This window comes from Podarcis pityusensis (assembly GCF_964106645.2).
Source record: "Podarcis pityusensis genome assembly, chromosome: 3".
NCBI lineage: Eukaryota > Metazoa > Chordata > Lepidosauria > Squamata > Lacertidae > Podarcis > Podarcis pityusensis.
In genome coordinates, this window is record NC_138026.1 from 94749867 (window position 1) to 94770750 (window position 20884).

Consider the following 20884-nt stretch of genomic DNA (forward strand, 5'->3'; position numbering starts at 1 on the left):
TAGGGTAATCCTGAATGGATCATGGAGGCTTGGGTGGAAAGGTCCACAAAGTGGCTCTCTCTATTCTAGAAATTTCACGAAGTATAATTTCAATGCACTGCATGTATATGTGAGTGACTGCTTATACTCAAACTCATAATTACTTTCCTCACATTGCTAGGGGGCTGCCTTGCTTTGACCACACCATCCATGCATCAAGCCGACAAAGCAAGGGTGTTTTTGATGTGTGTGTGCCCCCCTTCCATCTTTTGAATGTTCACACAGAAATCGTCCCTTGAAGAAGTGCTACAAAATGGAATCTGGGTTGCCCTAGGGCTGGTCAAAAGCTGAAGCTGGTATTTGGAATTCTGGTATTGACATTGTCTGGGGTTTTACTCTGATGTTTTATATTTCAGCTGTTTCCGTTTAATCGTTTTGCTTGTAAGAACAGTTGTAACCTGCCCTAAGCCCTTAGTTAAAAAATATATATCACGAATTAAAGAGCGCTTGCATCTGCTGCTACAGGAGACGTATACTGCAATACCTGGCAATTTACCATCCCATCCAGATGCTCAAATGTAATTTTCCTTCGGTGCCCTACTAAAGAGGAAGATTAACCTCACCTCTCCATGCATTAGGAACATCAAACAAGGATTTCACTAGGTATAATTGGTGCCTTTCTACTGAATTCAAAAGCAGGCTTGTTTATTGAGAGCAAGTTTCTTGCGGTTTAAATCAGTAGCGCCATATTGGCACTAAATGCTTAAAGATGCAGGAGGCTGTTTTCAAGCTCATATTAAAAAAAGCACACCTAGAAACAGAATCTAGTTTCAAATAGTTTACAGTAGGAAAACTGTAGAAAATTTGTCCATCCAAATCTCCCAGCCATCAAGCATGAAGGCCTATTATTATAACAGACATTCCCAGCCATCTACTTCATTATCTTGTGATCCGCAAGTGGGTTTTGAAGCCTGTGCACATGGGGGTCACGGGCTCTAGATTTAAATCCAAAATAACTGTTGCTTTTAATCCTTAACTGGTACAGTAGATGGCCCCTGGTACATCTGCCGCAGCTCAACTGGACACCTTTACCTGCCCCAGTTGCAACAAAGCAGTCTCTACAGCAGGAGCTGCCACCGCCCAACGGCTTGACCTCACCCCCAATGGCACACTCCTTCATTGTCTCCAGAGACAGAAGGGTGCCAAGAAAAAACCTGTTACAATCTTTAACTGTATTGGTCTGTCATAAAGCTGCGTTGACGCGGGTAGCCAAACTCGGGAGACGCGTGAGTCTTATCTTACATTTTAACAACTGGTAACTGCTCTCTGGTTGTAGAGTTGTTTTGAGTGGCTGTTGCAGCTTACCTCTGAGGTGAACCGCACTCATCACTCAAAATAACTCCCTGTACAAGCACCTTGAGGTAAAGTGTCGCCAGTGCTTTTTTTTCTAGAAAAATAGGTGCTGGCACTCACCATGAAGTTGTTACAGTAAGCGCCACACATTTTAATGATGACGAAAAAGAGTACCCCCTGGAAAAGAAAAAAGCGCTGAGTGTCACCACATCTGCCAGCAGTGGGGGGGGGAGAGGGGGGAATCACTGAATAGTTTGGGATGGACACCTGAAGGGCTGAAAGTGGCCAGCTGCTTCCTCTACTAAAGGAATGTCCAAAACACTGGCAGTGATCTACCCATTGTATTGACCGGAATTGTTGAGCTTATTTTGGGCAGCCAAAGTTGTTGAGTTTTTTTTTTAGGGAGCCAGAGTTGTCCAAACATCGACCAGCAGATCGCGATTGACCTGTTGCGACAGCCCTGCTCTACTTGAACCAAGACAATCTTGCTCATCCTACTGCCCTTCAACTCTTAAGAGAGTTCCTTGAATCAGAGGGATCTTTCCACTCAGTGAATAGACCCATCAAACAGTGGTCAGGCACCAAGACCAAGACAAACCCAGTCAATGACTTCTGGCCAGAAAAGCGAGTGGGAGCAATTCACTCCAATTCCATGGCCCTGCAGAAGAGGACTGGGGAAGCCTCAGCCAAGAGTGTGTTCTCCAGGCGTCATGTTGCTATTGGGTGAGGATCTCAGACGGGAGATGGGACAGGCACAAGAATGCCAAGTTCTGTCACCTTCCTCCCTTCGGTTTTTCTGTTGTTATCATTATACCAATCCATTGGCATCATTTTCATTCCAGAAATGAGAAAATTCTGAGGACTCAAAATATATCCTTTAGCTAGGCCCAACAGCTTCCACATGCCTAGATGGTTTTATTTGTATTTTAAAAAACCCAACCACTACAGATTACGGCGGCTTTTATTTCTTGCTGTATCTGCTGAAGGATCTGCCTAATTTTATTTGCAGTTTAACACACTGTTGTTTCTCTTGTTTTATTTTGTTTGCTATTTACCCAACAAAGCTTTCGAAAAGAAACACAAAAACAGTCGTTTTGCAACAAATTGTTTTTGAAACTCCGCTCGGCTTCTAAAGGGATGCATCACGTAGCATAGAAATCCCAAAGTCTCCCTGGGTGTGTGGAATTAGTTACACAGTCCTTTGGATCCCAGCCCTGGTATCTCAAATTTCAATTAACTTTCAGAGTGCAAACTTAATATATTAAAGAGAATTCAAAGCCATTACCCCCTCCACACACAAACACACATATGGAAAAAGGAGAGGACACAGTATGGCTACATTTCCTGGCTTTTCCTCCTCCTTTTAAAATTAAGTTTTCATGGTCGTCTCCAGTTATATCAACGCTCAGAGACCAAAATCACACATTAATGGTTGCTTTATTACCTACAAAGCCTTTCGAAGCCAAGAAAGGTTAAGTCTCTATAGAAGCAAATAATTTTACATGGTAAGGATATTTCACTGTTTTATTTTATGAACTGATAAACACCTAGCCAAGTTACAAACAGAGAGGTGGAAATGCAAGCATCATGTTAATATTTAAACTCATAGAGACCTTGGCAAAAACCCCTCCCTTTTTCCGACTGGGCAGGTGCTGCTGTTTTGACTGTACAGCTTTGTTTTGGAAATATGTATAAATTAGACATCTTTAGAGAGGAAATACTGCAGATTTCAGGATTGTTGGACGATGCCTTGTTAAAACAGGTTTCCCCTCAACCTTCAAAGAGACCGTCTGTAAGAAAAAAGGCACCCTTGCTTGAACCAAGAATCTTTATATTAACCACCACCCCACAAAACCCCCACTAGTTTTTGAACCGCTTTGGATTTCATCGGTCTGAGTCACTTTCACTCTCCTCCTTGATTCCACTGTCTTCTCCAGCAGCGTTTTCCACATCACTCTGTTTATCCCAGTCTTTCATGGAAGCTCCCATCATGAAGTCGTCTCGCAATATACTCCAGGCTGGTCCCTCTTCCGATTTAGATTCATCCTGAGGGTTGGGAAAGGAGACGAGTGTGAATGGTAATATCAAGCAGAAGCAAATTAAGTTTCCTTAACTGGAAGCATCCAAGACAGACTATATTTAGAATTATAGATATGCTACCTGATCCCTACAGGGATCTTGCTTTAAAAAGTAATGGAAACCTTTAAAAAGTAATGAAAGCATTCCCAGGCAGAGGGCCTTCTTAATATCACAGTAGTCTCTCACCCACGGCTGTGGAACACCCTCTTCTCAGATGTCACAGAACTAAACAACTATCTGGCTTTAGAAGACATCCGGAGCCAGCCCTGTATAGGGAAGTTTTTAATGTTTGATGTTTTACTGTGGTTTTCTAATCTGTTGCAAGCTGTCCAGAGCGGCTGGGACAACTCAGTCAGATGAGCGACATATAATTTGCTATTATTAATATCTTCACTCAAACCCCACCTTGCATAGCTCACATCTGACACCTACTCACATGGCTAGAGCTTACAAAAGAAAGGCCCAAGATCCAATTTAAAAAAGAAATTAATGTACGTAAGACAAACCATCTTAAAAGCAAGAAAATCGGTAAGTCAAAGAAGCATCAAAGGGGTTTTTTCTCCAGTAGCTACCCCTGACACCCCATAGAGTGGCGGTACTCAAGAGAAGACTTTCCTCTACTGAAGGTCTTAGCAGGGAGTCCTTCACAGCCCTGAAGTCAACTAAACCCAGCTTGCAGAGCTGACAAAGCACTGCTACAAACCGATCATGTTGCCTGGCCCAGGCAACCCTGTGTATGGTATTACAGTAGCCCAACCATCAGGTTCTGATAACATCAGGTTATCAGAAGAACATAGAACACTGAAGTTGGGCTATATCTACCCAAAGCAGACCTATACCTGGCATGCCTGCCAACCTAAGCTGGCGAAAGGCAACCTGGCCTACAGAGGCAACATGTGGCCTCACTGACAATGCTGGAACATCCCCCAGGCAGCCCGCCCCTTTTGCGGGGAGCACAACCCTGTTAAGAACAGGGTGAACCACCCACCAGGAAGACACCAAAACATGAACGCAACCGAGTAGAAGAACAGTCTGCCAGCACATCTTTTGGAAGAGGCCACTGAACAAAAGCACTTGAAAATGGTGCCTCAAATTCCGAGCCATAGGATACCATGGTCATTTGCATTTAAAGCGACCGAAAATTGCACGCAAACTCCTGATGGTTTTGGTCCCTCGAGGTGACCAAAAGCAGGCCTAAAGTCTACATGAAATGTCTCTAGAAACTCAGGCCTCATCCACGAGTGCTTGGCACTGTATGGCAATCACATAAGCTCCGTGAATCCCCAAAGAAGGGTGATTCCCACCTCTAAAAACTGAAGATGTTTAACCGGAGGCTTCTTCAGTAAATAGTTTACAGCATACTCCATTATCAAACATGTTAGAGAGCTTATTTTGACATCTGTAAGAAATGCAGCGTTTTAGTAGTAATCCGAGGGCTGGCTCATGCATGACATACATCACTTAATCTCTCAGCACTCGAGGACTAGCAGATGAACGCAAAAACTACATCTGGGATCTACAGGAAAGCACAGAGCACTGCAGAGTGTACAGGAATGCACAACGACATCTCCCCCATACTCCCAAATCTCTCTTGGTGGATCAAGTTAAAAATCTTTTGGATCGTGCATGCAACTCTCAACTCCGTGTCATTCCAAGAGATTTCAAAATACATGTGAACTGAGGATCGGCTTCATTTTATTTCTGCAAACAAGGTGCATGCAAGGACACAGTATTGGATGCTTAAGTAGCAAGAGTGCTGGCTATTTTCAGACAGGCTACAAGCATGACATGGTGCACTTTGACCTCTCCGCCCCCCCAATATGGATTGATCTATAGTTAACCCAGGGAAAACAGTGTCTTTTAAAAAAGGCTTCTATGTGGCAATCCAAGCTGCCTCTCTGTTATTACTCTCAAGATACAGCTTCATTAAGACATTACCTGGCACTGCACCAACACAAAACATGGGTTTCATAAAGCCCTCAAACAAACAACTCACCCCAAAGTTAACATTTAGCATATCTGGTTAGTTACCCAAAAGCCTCCTTGACGTCAGCCAATCATATGGGGCAATATCTGATGATAGTCACACTCAAAGGAGACCCACTGATTTCAGTGGGTCTATTCAGAGTATGACTTAATTGTCTATCATCCATAGCAGAAAGCTGCCATGTTGTTGTTCAACAAGTTCATTTCTGGATAGCAATACACTGGTAATTTTACTCTGAATTTGTTTTTTGCTTGGAAGCAGGTAGTATGAGGCTACTTTGAGAAGGTATAAAAGAGACAGAAGTTTGGTTTTCACTAAGGATTTAGAACTTCGCTAGTTGTCCGTTATTTGAGAATGAAGAAGCAAAAAGGACATTTTATACAGTGCAACAGCACCACTTTGTGGTGGCTACAATTCAAGCAGTAGCATACCAGAACAGCGATGATAGCCTTTGCAGCAAAAGCTAAACGTGTCCTGTGGCTTAACAAATTTAGCTTGCATTCCTATATACAATTACGTGGGGATAAATCCCACTGAACTCAATGGAGCTTACTTCTAGATAGACACATATAGGACTGCAGTGCTACTGCATCAACAAGGCATTTAGCGCTTTCTTTTTAATAAACATTTACCAAAGAAAATTTACAGAGAGATCCACAGTTATGATTCGTTTTCAGTCCTATTAAATACAGCTCAGCCGTGTTCAGCATCAAACTAACAGCATAATTCTAACCACATCTAATCAGAAATTCCCAAGTCCTGTTGAGTTCCCTGGTATGCAGGTATAGTGGATATAATACTTAAAGGTAAGTATTAATGAAATACTTCATATCCATGACTGCTCCAGAAGGATGTAAATTTGCCAAAAACCAGACCCATCTGCATTCTTCCTTTCCCCTGCCCCTCACATCCCACTATTAAATAGCATTCTTTACAATTATTGTTAGGTTCCAATTGTAATTAATTCTATGGATTGGTTTGGTAAGCTTTGAGGCTTACACAGACCCACCAAGAGAGTTCTTGCTATTACCAAGAACCATTGTCAAGCTGTAACACTCCCTCCTTAACCAAGCCTCATCACCATTAAGATCACTTCCTTTCTTTCCTGCAGGGTGGAAACTAGCACAGATCTCATGCGTCTAGTGTTTGATGGGTGCACACATGTATGCATGAAATCAGCCAGGCACTAGGCGCATTCTTCACCTGGCTCTTGGCCACTTGCAACCAAGTCAAGATGCCTGGGCCTCTCCACCATCTGGAGGTGCCTGCCTGGGGATCAATGGATCTGGACTGTTTTCACACCCTAATACCACATCCTGTAGAATTCTACTAGTTACAGTGGTACCTCGGGTTACATACACTTCAGGTTACATACACTTCAGGTTACATACTCCACTAACCCAGAAATAGTACCTTGGGTTAAGAACTTTGCTTCAGGATGAGAACAGAAATCATGTGGCGGCAGCGGGAGGCCCCCTTAGCTAAAGTGGTGCTTCAGGTTAAGAACAGTTTCAGGTTAAGAACGGACCTCCAGAACGAATTAAGTACTTAACCCGAGGTACCACTGTATATTTTTATCTGAACAATCAGAATGAATTTCAGAAACCAAAATGCTTTCTTCTGTGCAGCCTGAGCAGGAGCAGCAAATAACATTATAGTGAAATTGTTGTATCTTGTCTTCACTTACCCCAGCCCCTGCTCACAGTTGTGAAGAATATCCTTATACTATGAATTGTCTGTGTCACCATTAAGAAGAAGGGGGTAGGAATAGGCCAAGAGGTATGTGGACTGTCCCTAGATAAAGTGACTTTTCTCCTTTTAGTTCTCAAGGGTTGTCATCTGAAGTAGCCAGATGTTTAACTGATAATCAATCACAGTCAGTCAAACATTTGAAAAATAAGTCTTTAGAGCTGTCTTGCCCCCAAATAGCAAGAGACATTCTATTTTGGTGACTGTAACCTTGGTTTAAGGAGCTATTTGGCATCTAGCTTATATATATGAATTTCTAACACTGATCTGCTATATGTACAGTGAGAAGTCCTGAGTTTCTGCACCACATCTACATAGCAAAATAGACATACGCACTTTTCATACATCACTGTGTATATGAAGAGTATATGTGATTTTCTACATGGAAGTGACAGCCATATGGAAAACTTGTATTGTGGGAGGATACCCATAGATAGAGAAGGCCACCTAACGTATTTTAAAAACTCAAAGCCCACAAACACAAATCAGCACATCTGATGTGCTCATTGACTTCAGCCCATGGGCCAACATGTGAATCGATTCTGACCCAGTTCTCCTAAAAGAGAAGAGAAAGAGTCCAAAGAACACAATAAGGTCCTTGTCTACATGATTAGCAATTAGCTCACATCGACTCTCCCTTTGCAAAAACGTATTATCTAATGCCAGAATCCAACTTCCTCTAACAAACTTATTCCTGGCACCTGCAACATGACGCAACTTTAATTCTACCTTATTAAGCCAAGGCCTACATTCCTTGCCTTCCAAAAATGGCACATTCCTGAGAAGCCAAAACAATCCGTATCTTGGCACAGCAGTGCAGAGAGGTGTATATTCACAAAACCCCACACCTACATAGGCACTTCTTTTTGCATTTTTGTAATAAGAATGATACAATCATACGGCTGAAGGAATAGTGTGCAAAATTCCTCACCCACCCAGAAAAGAAGATGACTGGTCTTCCACATTTGCTTCATTGGTGCAAAACAAAAAAATAAAATGTAAATTTCATTTGGTGCTTAGGTGCAGTGTCTCATCTCTGTTCATGTTTTCAACAAGTTGTCATTTACTAGGCATCAAAGCATGCAAAATTTCAATGGAGACTGGATATTCTTGTCTTATTTCCTAACATTATCCTTGCAGCAAAGGCCAGCTTCTGGTGGAACAAACTGCAGTTTCTTCTACACCAGAAGCAGAAGCTTTACCTCTCTTCTCCCAATACACACAGAGCACAATGGAAGGCCGAAATCCCAAGACTGGTGCTCATAACAAACCATTGTTTGTTGTTGCTTCCCAACCAGTCCAACGTGTATGTGAGAAATACTTCTTAGAAACGGCAAACTTAAGCTCTTGTACTGAAATCAAAAGGACTTACAAGTAAACATGTTTTGCAGCAGCTTTTTGCTCATTACTCTGAGGACTCATTTACCAGGGCAAACTAACCCCAATTTAGTAGAAACATATTGGCAGTCCAAGCTCAATTAGTAAAATAAAAATAGAGACAAGACAACCCTTTGGAGGCAATAAAACCAGCCCCAGTTGGGGCACTGCAATTTTTACAGGGTGGCTGAATGCCAATCATTGGAAAGCATTCAAATCTTCATCCCAAAAATTTTTTTTGGGGGGGTGGGCTTGTGACTTGTCTAGTTAGGTATGTAAAATCTTCATTTGGCCTTGCACAGGATCATGGCCAAACTTTGAAGCTGAGAATTTACCTAGGAATTCTCCTGTCACTGAGTTTGCCAAACCACAGCACAAGTGAGCTTGTACCTGTCAGGGAACTGCCATCGGAAGGAAGGGAAGTGAAAGGGCTCACACAGGTTGGGAGAGACTCAGCAGCTGAAGAGGGAACCAGTAGGGGGAGAGGAGCTGAGCTGGGGGAAAGTGAGCTGGAGGGATGGCTCAGAGACACTTCCAGCGAAAACAGTGGGGAGGTTTCAGGACCTCCTGTAGGGACACCCACTCCTCGCCGGAAACTGTCACGCAGAGAGTCCAGAAGACGTGTTTCCGTTAAGGAGCTTTTATGTTGGAAGCGATTCCGAAAGCAACCACTGTCGGAATCTGCCAGCGACTGACGGAGCCATGTTTAAGGGGCTCCGTTACAGACAGAGGTTTGCAAACTTGACCAAACTCTGAGGGACTTGGATTTTACACACAAGCAGCTCATCGTCCCATCACAGCATTCCGACAGTCTCCGTGAGCAGCTTGTGCAGGAGAAGGCATCATGAGCAACCCAGCCGGAACCGGAGAAGCAGGAGCTGGAGCGGGTCCAAGCCTGGAAGAAAGGTACCGGGTGTTGGAGGTCCAGCTAGCGCTGCAGACGGCGAGGCTTGAGGAGAGGAGGGCTCAGGATGCAGACAAAAAGGGGAAAGACACCCAGCTCGTCAGAAAGGTACCAGGATTGGTGCAGAAGTTTGGGGGGGAGCCCAAAGACTATCATGGCTTTCGGACAGAGATGCAATATGCCCTCAATCTGCAGTTTGATGAATTCCCTGACGAGGAATCACGAGTGGCTTTCGTGATTGGGCATCTTGAAAAGGGGGCGAGAGACTGGGTTAGACCCCTGATGGCAGCGAATAGTGACGTCCTAAAGGACACGATGAAGTTCTTTCGCGCCATGGATCTGATGTTTTCCAGCGATATTGAACATGGAGTGGTGCGCAGACAGTTAATGGCTTGCAAACAGGGGAGCCGATCTGTCCGTGAGTACTGGACTGAGTTCACCATGTTGATCCATAAATTGGGGTGGGATCTATCGGCGGAACCCATTCAAATGCTCTTTGAAGAAGGGCTTTCTTCGGCTGTGAAAGACGAACTTTCCCGGGCGCCCAGGGAGGAGTCTATGGACCAGCTGACCAAATCAGCGCTGACCATAGGAGCGCGCCAGGAGGCGAGAGCATTGGAGAGGCGGGAGGGGAAGGGGGAACGTTGGAAGGAGTTCCGCATTCCAGACATTCCAGAGCCAACTTTCCCGCCGGCAGAGCCGATGGAAATCGGAACAGCGCGCGCGCTCGCAGTTTCAAAGCCCAGTGAGGGGGGAAAGAAGGAGGGAAAAGGCGCCCGGAAATGCTATCTCTGCCAACAGCCAGGTCACTTTGCCAGAGTCTGCCCCCAGAGGAAGGAATGGCAAGGGATGGTAGGAGCTGTGGAGGGAAGAGAGGAAGAAATACCGAAGCAAGTAAAAGCCAACGCCTGGCTGCCACCGTCGGGGCACAGCAGCCAGGCCAAAGAGCAGTGAAAGTGCCCACGCCAGAACCTCCTAAACCCGCCCTAGTGATAGAAGTGGCGCTAGAGCTGCCAAACGGACACCCTCTAAAGATAAAGGCGCTGTTGGACTCAGGCAGCTCCTGCAATTTCATGAGCAAAGAGTTTGCAGCTGAACACCAGATACAGACGATCCCTTTAAGCAACCCCCTGCAGGTGACCACGATCGATGGCAGGGAGCTGTTGGGAGGAGAAGTCAGCTTGCAGACCGTCCCAATGATAATGAAGGTGGCAAGGCACACCGAACTGATAGCGTTTAATGTGGCCACCTTGGGAGGAGCTCCCATTATATTGGGGATGAGCTGGCTAGCGTTACATGATCCGCTGGTGGGCTGGCATCAGAGAGTGGTTTCTTTTGGTTCAGCACATTGCTTAGAACACTGCAAAGAGGGAAAGGGTTTGGCAGGGGCCCAAGCCACCCTAGCAGGGACTGAAGTAACGGAGAACGTGAAGGTACCACGACAATACGCAGATCTCCGCGACGTCTTCAGCGAAAGGGAAGCTGACCAACTACCCCCGCATAGACCCTTTGACTGTCAAATCAATTTACTCCCTGGGGCACAGCTCCCTGTAGGCAAGCTGTACGCCATGTCAGACAGAGAGATGCAGGAGCTAAGAGAGTTCATTGACAAGAACCTGAAGAGAGGGTTCATCAGAGAGTCCAGGGCGGTGGGGGGCAGCCCAGTGTTTTTTGTGGATAAAAAAAACACGAACAAGCCGAGGCTTGTGTGTGACTTCAGGGCCTTAAATGCAGTGTCAGAACCAGTGGCTTTCCCTATGCCCAGGATTGACGACATTTTGACAAGGGTCAGGAAGGGAAAGATTTTTACTAAACTGGACCTAAGGGGGGCGTACAACCTGATACGAATAAGGAAGGGGGATGAATGGAAAACCACCATGTTCACCCCTTTGGGGGCATTTGAATATTTAGTTATGCCCTTCGGCCTACAAGGAGGCTCCGCGTGCTTTCAATCGTTTATGAACCACGTCCTGGGGCCTTTGCTTTACAAGAATTGTGTGGCCTTCTTAGACGACGTGTTGGTGTATTCTGAGAATGAGGAGCAGCATGTGAGAGACGTCAGAGAAGTGTTGAGCAGGCTGCAAGCCAACCAGCTGTGGGTGAAACTGGAGAAGTGTCAGTTTCATACCAAGGAGGTGGAATTCCTGGGGTATCGCCTGTCAGACAAGGGATTGGCCATGGATCCCGGCAAGGTCCAGGCGGTGCTGGAATGGAAAACACCCAAAACAAGGAAGGATGTGCAGAGGTTCCTAGGATTTGGGAACTTCTATCGTAAGTTCATCCGAAACTTTGCCCACCTGACGGCGCCCATTACGGACTGTCTCAGCAGTAAGAAGAAGTTCGTTTGGACTGAGGAGGCGGAGCGAGCATTTGAGGAACTAAAAAGGGCCTTCGCCTCGGAACAACAACTCCTGCATGTGGATTTACAAAAACCGATGAGAGTGGAAACTGACGCATCAGACAGAGCGATTGGGGCGGTGCTTCTGCAGCCAGGGAAGGAGGAGTCAGAGTGGAGACCGTGTGCCTTTTTTTCGCGAAAGCTGAACAAATCCGAGAGGAACTACACGGTGTATGACCGAGAACTACTAGCCATTCATGAGGCGTTCCGGAGATGGAGGCACCTGCTAATTGGCGCACAACATAAGGTGCAAGTGTGCACTGACCACAAGAACCTAGAGTATTGGAGGACGGCACGAGTGCTCAACCAACGGCAAGTGAGATGGGCCCAGGAGTTCTCCAAATTTAACTTTGAGATTTGTTACGTGCCAGGCCCAGAGAACATTAGGGCGGACACTCTCTCACGCAAACCTGAATATTTGGAGGGGGAGGGAGCACCCGAAGAGAGACATGTCATTCCAGAGGACCGCTGGGTGTGTGGGGCGGCATTGGTGGGACAAAGAGAACTGGTAGAGGAAACAGAGAATGATGAATACGCCCAGAATAAGCTCAGAGGTCTTAGGGGTGAGGGAGAGGAACCAGGGGGTTTCGAGGAAAGAAATGGAGCTTTGTATTACAAAGGGGCACTGTATATCCCTGAAGGAGACTTAAGGGGGAGGGTACTCAAGCAGTTGCACGACAGCCCCACGGCGGGGCATTTTGGACAACACAAAACCATGTGGTTGGTCACCAGGGAATTTTGGTGGCCTAAGGTGAGGGAAGATGTACGGGAGTATGTAAGAGGGTGTGAGCAATGCCAGCGAGCCAAAGGGGAGAGGCGGGCACCGGCGGGGCTATTAGAACCCTTACCAACCCCAGAACGACCTTGGGAGGCAGTGTCGATAGATTTTATGACTGATCTGCCGAAGTCCAAGGGGAAAACAGCCATCATGGTGGTGGTAGACCTACTAACAAAGATGTGCCACTTTGTAGCCTGCTCGCATGCAGTCACGGCGGAAGAGACAGCGAAGTTATTTGTAGAACACATTTTTAGGTTGCACGGGGTGCCATTGAGGGTGGTCTCAGACCGAGGAAAACAATTTACTTCCAGGTTCTGGAGGAAGCTCATGAGCTTACTGCAGGTGGAGGTCAACTTTTCGACTGCCCGGCACCCTGAAACCAACGGGCAGGCGGAAAGAGCAAACGGTGTCCTCCAGCAATACCTGAGGTGTTATGTCAATGACAGAGAGAATGACTGGGTAGAAAAGTTGGCGCTGGCGGAATTTGCCTACAACAATGCCGAGAATGTGTCCACAGGGATGAGCCCCTTCTTGGCTAATTATGGGTGTCATCCCAGGGCTTTCCCAGGGGGAGAAGGGGAGAGATGGAGCGTCCCGGCAGCCGAGCATTTTGTAGAAGAAATGGAAGCAATCCATCGTCAGCTCCAACTCAACTTAGAAAGGGCGAAGGAAGAATACAAGAGGCAGGCAGACAAGAACCGAAGGGAAGGTGAAACCATAAGGGTGGGAGATAGGGTGTGGCTGTCAACCCAAGGGTTGCCGTTCAAAGGAGGTTGTAAGAAATTAAGACCCAGGAGATTGGGTCCCTTTGAGGTCATTCAACAGGTCAACCCAGTGGCTTTCAGGCTCCGGTTACCCAACCACATGAAACTGCACCCAGTATTTCACAGGTCGTTACTGTCACCGTATGAGGGGGGACGAGAAGGGATGGCCACTCGGGGACCGGTCATAGAAGAAAGGGAATGCAGCAGCCATGTGGCAGAAATCCTCGACGCCAGGTGGAAGGGGGATCAGGTGGAGTATTTGGTAGTGTGGGAAGGAGAACCGGAGTCAGAAAACACTTGGGTAATGGCAGAAGATATCAATGACGAGGTATTGATAGAAACGTTCCATCAAAGGTTCCCAAGGAAACCTCAGCCTGTGGAGAGGTTCCGGAGGGAATACTTTGGGACCACCGATGAGGAGGAGGAGTTGGAAGGATTCTCGGACTCGGAAGGGGAAGGGGAGATGGACTCTGAGGAGGAGGAGTACTTCGAGACCAGGAACTGCAACAGGTGGAGAGAAGTGTTCGGGACATCGGAAGATGAAGGAAGTTCATTCCGGGGTTTTGCCTCCTCACCGCCCGTAGAGGAGGGGGCGAGAGGGGATGAAGGGGGCCCTGGAGGGGAGGTGGATGTCAGGGAACTGCCATCGGAAGGAAGGGAAGTGAAAGGGCTCACACAGGTTGGGAGAGACTCAGCAGCTGAAGAGGGAACCAGTAGGGGGAGAGGAGCTGAGCTGGGGGAAAGTGAGCTGGAGGGATGGCTCAGAGACACTTCCAGCGAAAACAGTGGGGAGGTTTCAGGACCTCCTGTAGGGACACCCACTCCTCGCCGGAAACTGTCACGCAGAGAGTCCAGAAGACGTGTTTCCGTTAAGGAGCTTTTATGTTGGAAGCGATTCCGAAAGCAACCACTGTCGGAATCTGCCAGCGACTGACGGAGCCATGTTTAAGGGGCTCCGTTACAGACAGAGGTTTGCAAACTTGACCAAACTCTGAGGGACTAGGATTTTACACACAAGCAGCTCATCGTCCCATCACAGTACCCATTTCCCCCGCTTTAATTCTTGATGGCATGAGCAGTCTTTGGATGTAAAAACAAATCAAGTTTTTGATAGGCAAAGACATCAGCGGGGACATTGAGAGGATGCTATATACTAAGAATGGCTAAATACAACCGCTGCAAGCTTGAACATTTAAGCTCCCTATGAATCAGTGGGACTGAGACTGAAAAGGGCATTGCTTTCCCAGCTGTATCGACTTAGCAGCTCTCCATAGCAAAAAGAGATTTAAAGGAAATCTTACGATGGCTTTTCCTTCCCATCTGCATTTGTAGCTACCATGTACATTGCACATCAGGAACAAACTTGACCTCCCTCACCCACCCCCCTCCTCAGTAAAAATAGGTAACTGAAGCAAACAGCAGGCAGTGGGAATCAATGGCAATACAGCATTTAAGTGTTCCCTAATGCTGGCTGATAGGCCTTGAACTTGCTTCATTCTTAAGCCATTTTGACTTTGGTGCATTACTATAATAATTACTGTACATCCCAGGTCCCCAAAATGAGGAGGAATATTAAAGACAACTATTTCTTTCATGTGGCAACTTTGGTTTATCAGGTCATTTAGAATTTCTACGATGAAGAAACAAAAATCCCTCTAGGGCCTCAAAGGGGCATTACAGCTTTGGAAATAGGCAAAATGCATTTAGATTTAAGCAAAGGCAAGTGATAAATCATTAAAAAAAGGCTTCAGTCAGTTGAGAGCCATACTGAAAATAAACTCCAGTCTCTCTGCAGAATGCAATTTCAATTGGTGGGTGGGTGGGTGATGGAATTGGCCACTGCTGTCTTGGAACAAAACCCAAGCAGCAAGTTATACTGGCTTCAAAACACAAATGTGAAAAATGATGTACACAATTGAACACCCACAGTCCCATCAGCAGCTCTTAATCAGGAGGCTCTGCTACAGCTGCTGGAAAGCATTCCCAGTAAGCAAACATCGCAGAGAATTGTTTACAGCACCTGGTCTCCATTCTATTCTGGATAACTTCATCTCCAGCACACAGAAGTGTTGTGTTTGTCCTGCTTTAATTAGCCACAGAGCTGTGGAATTACAGGTTCGAGTTCTGAGTCTTTGCTGGGGGACCACCCAAGGAAGGCAACCTGTCTCCATGTACACCCAATATTTAACAGCCTCACTTGGGTTCTGTTTCAAACCAGGCGAATAAACGCATGCTTCAGGTTGACACTGACCAAGGATGAAGCTGCTGCAAGCTTAAGCCCAGCACTTAATCAGAAACATGCACGGAGGGCATCAATGGGCCATACAGCACTTCTAGGATCAGAGGAAGGCTGCCTCTGAATGCCAGTCACTAGGGAATTGTAGCAAGTCAGGGATATCGTGCTCATTGCCCGCCTGGGGTGCTTTCCCAAAATATCTAGTCTCCCACTGTAGGAAACAGGATGCTTTGATAGACAGGTCTTTTGTCTGATCTGGCAGGGCAAGCTAAAGCATGATACAGGTGGTGGACACCACAATTAACATCAGGCCTTTGGATGCAACCTTACTTACTCCCAGTTTCATCCCATCTACCTTGCTTATGACAGAGTTTTTTCCTGACCACATTCACTCCTTATCAGCTGGAATGTGCACAGTTTCTATAGCAGTTCTTTGACATGGAGGAAATGGTCACTTTCACACCATGCTGCTTTAAATGTATGTGGACAGAAACTGCACAATCCAACTGACAGATGAGTATTCCCAATTACGATTCAGTTGCTTCCAATACTATTCCTCTCCAGCTGCTGACTCTTCCATTTTTGGTATTCAGGGTTCAGCAGCAACCCAAGACCATCACCCTTGGTTTATGCACTGGTACATGTCAGTGGCGGCTCATTTAATCAGGTCAGATATTCAGCACATACATTAAAAATGGGCAAATAACTCATGTTTTCCAACCTCCAGTCCAGTAGTGTTTCATGCCCTGGTTTTCCCTGCTTCCTCCTCTACAAAATTAACACTAAGCCCAAGGAGCAGGATGCTGATGGGCAGTGCCAACCCCTTGACCTGGTTGCAAGGAGGCAGGCAGGTAGAAATTGAGGGCAGAATGTGTTTGGTGGGGCAGTGCCCCACTGGCCCTACGGAATCAGCCTCCACTGCCCCAGTACAAGCTGCTGAATTCCAGGGCACTAACAGATTGACGGGATTTGCTTCTGAGTAAACAGGGATAAAACTAGACTGCTTTCCCACTTCCGGGGTGGCGCCATCGGCAATGGCGGACTCCCTCTGAACTGGAGGGACTAGCTCCGCGGGAAACGGGTCTTCTCCGCTACGGCGAAGCGGGGACCCTTTCAAAAATCACAGGCGGATGAAGCCTGTGACCATGGGACTCGGCGGGCACCTTTAGCGCCCCCCAACTCGCTAAGGAACCCACTAACAGGCTCCGAAGTGAAGAGGGGGAAGTGGCGCGGTGCTGTGAGTCAATTGCTATTTCCGTGGAGCGAAGCCGCATAGCCGTTGCCGGAGAGCACTGCCTTTTTCCTGGGACAATTTGGACTCTAAAATAAGCACCCGTGAGTACTTAGACTTTGAACAACTGGACATTAGATGGGGACTTGCGAGCAGAAAGGAATTGGATCTTAAAAATCTATTTCAATTTGGTACGGAACGGGAAGGTCTAAACAGGAAGTCAGCCTTCTGTAGACAGAATAAAGCAAAGACAACGTAAACTAGAGCTCAGAAAATCACTTTTAAAGGATTGGATTTCATCATTTAAAATTGTGGAACCCCCCTTAGACAGCAGGAGAAGAAGGGGGATCTTTTTTGGACTGTTTAAAGTGAGTTTAAAGTAAAGCAACTTTCCTCCGTCCTGATCCTGGAGCGGGGTGTCAGGACTGACGTTTGAAGTTCATTGACCAGAGACAAACGTTTTTGACAGATAGCTAAAAGAAGAGAAACATAGTGATTCCACTGTTTCCCTTCGCATTTCAAAGGAACAAATATTGACAAAGTATCTCAAAAAGGGAAACTTTGTTGCAAGATCAAATAGAAGTTTTCCCCCTAGAGGGAGACTGTGAAACTGTAACCAACTCCAGGGAGCCGGCAGCTGTTTACAGATTACAATCGTGGGAATAGGCATTTGACCTTGCAGGACAATGTATTCAGAAGCTTTGTTGTGTGCTTTCTACAAAACAAATGCCCTACTGGAACAGTTACATGAGAAGGTGAATTTGATGGCGACTTCGACTAGAAATTTTGAACAGGCAGTGGGAAATTTTGAACAGACAGTGGGAAAATATGTGGAGCCCACCCAGGAATTAAATCAGGAGTGTGTCCTGACAGAACAGGCCCAACAGGAATATGAGTTTTCGGATTTGACAAATGAACTTGGAAAAAGCCAGATTTGGAAAGAAAAAGTTTGGTTTGGCTTGGAAATGGGGGGCTGGATTGACCCCCCGATGCTGGGATGTTTGGACTTTTCAAATCTGGCAATGGGCCGTGAGTTTGGGATTGTGGGGGCTCTTAATTTTGGAGGGTCTTTGAAAAATGCTTCTAAATAGCATATGGAATTCAGTGCTGAATATGGAAAAGGGGCTGATCTGTCAAGAAGGGTTAAAAATATTGCCAAGCTGGAGTTACCACGAGCAGGAGACAAGGGAAAATACAGTTACAAATATGAAGAAGAGCTGCGAAAGGGACATGGAAGAGACTTGAGGGCCTCGGATATAAGGTTGCCAGGTTAATGGGCCAGATCGATGGGATAATAAACCCGGAACCAGGAGGAAGGGACGTTGGATGAAGATTGGATCTGTTTGTATTTCCTTTTTCTACTATTAGAACTGTTTTATAAAATTGATGAATGTCAGAAAAATGTTGGAATGAAATTACTCGGCTTTAGTAAAGATGTTTAAAGAATTATGAAAGAATATTATGGTTATGAGAAGTTGGTAAGGATAAGATTTAAGTTTTAAGCTTTAAGGTTTATTTTCTTATAGAAAGATAAGATTAAAACTGTTTAGGGTAATGTAATGACAGAATATTACGAAATATGGAAAGGATTTGCTGGAATAATTAATAACTAGGATACAAAGAAAGGGAGGAGGAGGAGGTCAAAGAAAGAAGGTAATGACAGTTGAGGATTCGAGAATAATGAATTTGTTTTTAAATGTTCTTAAATTGTATTTTTGTTTTTTTTCTGTCTTTTTTTCTTATTTTTGAATTTGTATTCGTATGGTTGGAAGGGTTTTTTTTTTTCTTTTTCTACTTTGTTAACTATTTTTATTTTGTATTTTCTTCTGCTTTTATTTTATGTTGTAACACTTTGAAAATTTCAATAAATATTTTATATATAAAAAAAAACTAGACTGCTTTCCAGCTTACAGAACTTTACTTTGAACAACAAAATGGCAGTAGAATTACAGAAATGAGCATGCATAAAGTCACGTCAAAGAAAATACAGTTAAGCAGCAGCAGCAGCTACAATGGCTTTCAAACTACAACTCAATGAGCAGACAAGTGGCAAACTGCATCTGCAAATTAACCTGGAGGGGCCTTAGAAGCAGCGTCCTAATTATCCTTTTCAGTCCCATGGCTCTATGAGATTTGCAACATTGCCAGATAATTTCCATGTGACCCACCAGTGTTCAGCGCTGTTCCACCCCTGGGATTCCATGTTCGAAAATATATACAATTAGTACTGGGGCAGAAAAGCTTCATTGTTCCATAAAGAAAAAAAATACTTATTAACTTAAATCTGCATCACTAAACTTGAGATGTTTTCAATAGACCAAGATTCTCTGTAGAATTCCCCCTACTTTTAAGAATGCACTCCTTATTAGGGGAATATGTGCAGAGCCAGTTGAGAGACTGGCAGTACTAGGGTCTAAATTCTCTGTTCATGAGCCAGGTAGGGTTAATGAAGGCGTAATGCTTTGTTGAACATCTTAATCCCGACCTGGAAAGATCACACCGTCTATCGGAAAGAATCCATTTTTATGCTAGCTTAGCCCTTGGCCTCCCTGGAGAAGAGCCTGCCAAATCCTGGTCATTCTGTACCAATTCCTAAAGTGTGATATGGACCATATAAAAGGGCTTGGACTGCGCTTGGCCAGTTAATTCCAAAGCCTCTATGATCCTTCCAGGTTGTTACTAAGATGCAAGCTCAATAAGGCACACACACACACACACACACACACACACACACAATAAAATCAAAACTGCTTCCCAAGGTGCATTGCTTACTGATGGTTAAACGTGAGGCTCTGATAGCAGCAGGCTGGCTACTGAAAAGCAAGAGGATGGTGGGTGCAAAGTCTCATAAACGAGGACACACACAGCTCAATGCACTACAAGCTAAGGAGCAGGGGAAGAGAAAGACATCTTCCTTCCTTCCCATCTTCTTCTGACTGGTTTGCCAGAAAAGGCCTTTTCTTGACCACCTTCTTAAGATGTAGGGGGGTAAAGTCACACCTTCACTACCAAGGCCTTTCACTCCACATTGCTGAACACATTTCCATGACCCTGAAGAAATTTGGAGGCAACGTTCTGCAAGAAAAAGGCACGTTGTCTATCTATACAACGGAGCCCGAAGCTAGAAGTCAATTTGGAATTAAAATGATACCTAACGAAAGCTTGGGAAGTTTATATTTCAGAATTTACTATGGTTACAGTAGTCCACAACAACATGACTCAACAAAGATCTGAATGGTGCCATTTTCAGCTTCAATGTAAAAGACAACTTAGGGTTAAAGGTAAAGGTAAAGGGACCCCTGACCATTAGGTCCAGTCGTGGCCGACTCTGGGGTTGCAGCGCTCATCTTGCTTTACTGGCCGAGGAAGCCGGCGTACAGCTTCCGGGGTCATGTGGCCAGCATGACTAAGCCGCTTCCGGCAAACCAGAACAGCGCACGGAAACGCCGTTTACCTTTCCGCCGGAGCGGTACCTATTTATCTACTTGCACTTTGACGTGCTTTTGAACTGCTAGGTTGGCAGGAGCAGGGACCAAGCAACGGGAGCTCACCCCGTCGCAGGGATTCAAACCGCCGACCTTCTGATTGGCAAGTCCTAGGCTCTGTGGTTTAACCCACAGTGCCACCCGCGTCCCAGCTTAGGGTTAGGGGAGCCTAAATGAGAGATAGCGCAGGTGAATTAGCATTCAAGACAATCATGACCACAGGAATAACGGAAGCTGTTAGTATAATACTGTCAAGTTAAAACTCAAATAAAATATATGTGACTATCATGCTTCTAAAGTTCAATAAAGCAGTCCTAATTGAATTAGAGATTTTGGATGTCTGTGCATAATGCATGTACTAGATCAAAAGGTGTGTATCGCAGGTTGTTCCAAGTTGTTTTATATACCATTGCTATATTTAAACAAAAAAACCATTCTGGCAGTAATACCGGGGGAAATAAGGTAACAACCCGAGTTCCCCTTGCAAGATATTTCAACACAATGGATAGTACTGGTTGTTAATTTAAGGTCATGCATTACATATGAACACATGCACAAAACAGA

The 20884-nt window shown here is 45.4% G+C and overlaps 1 protein-coding gene across 1 annotated transcript in view; it reads right to left on the minus strand.

Annotated features, from left to right (window-relative positions):
* Positions 1 to 2842: 2842 nt before the first annotated feature.
* Positions 2843 to 20884, minus strand: part of RRP15 (ribosomal RNA processing 15 homolog) — a 37182-nt gene continuing 19140 nt past the window's right edge. The window contains exon 5 of the mRNA XM_081000613.1: positions 2843 to 3378. Coding sequence (XP_080856739.1) covers positions 3217 to 3378 — 162 coding nt within the window. The 3' untranslated portion in view covers positions 2843 to 3216. The remainder of the gene's footprint in view (positions 3379 to 20884) is intronic.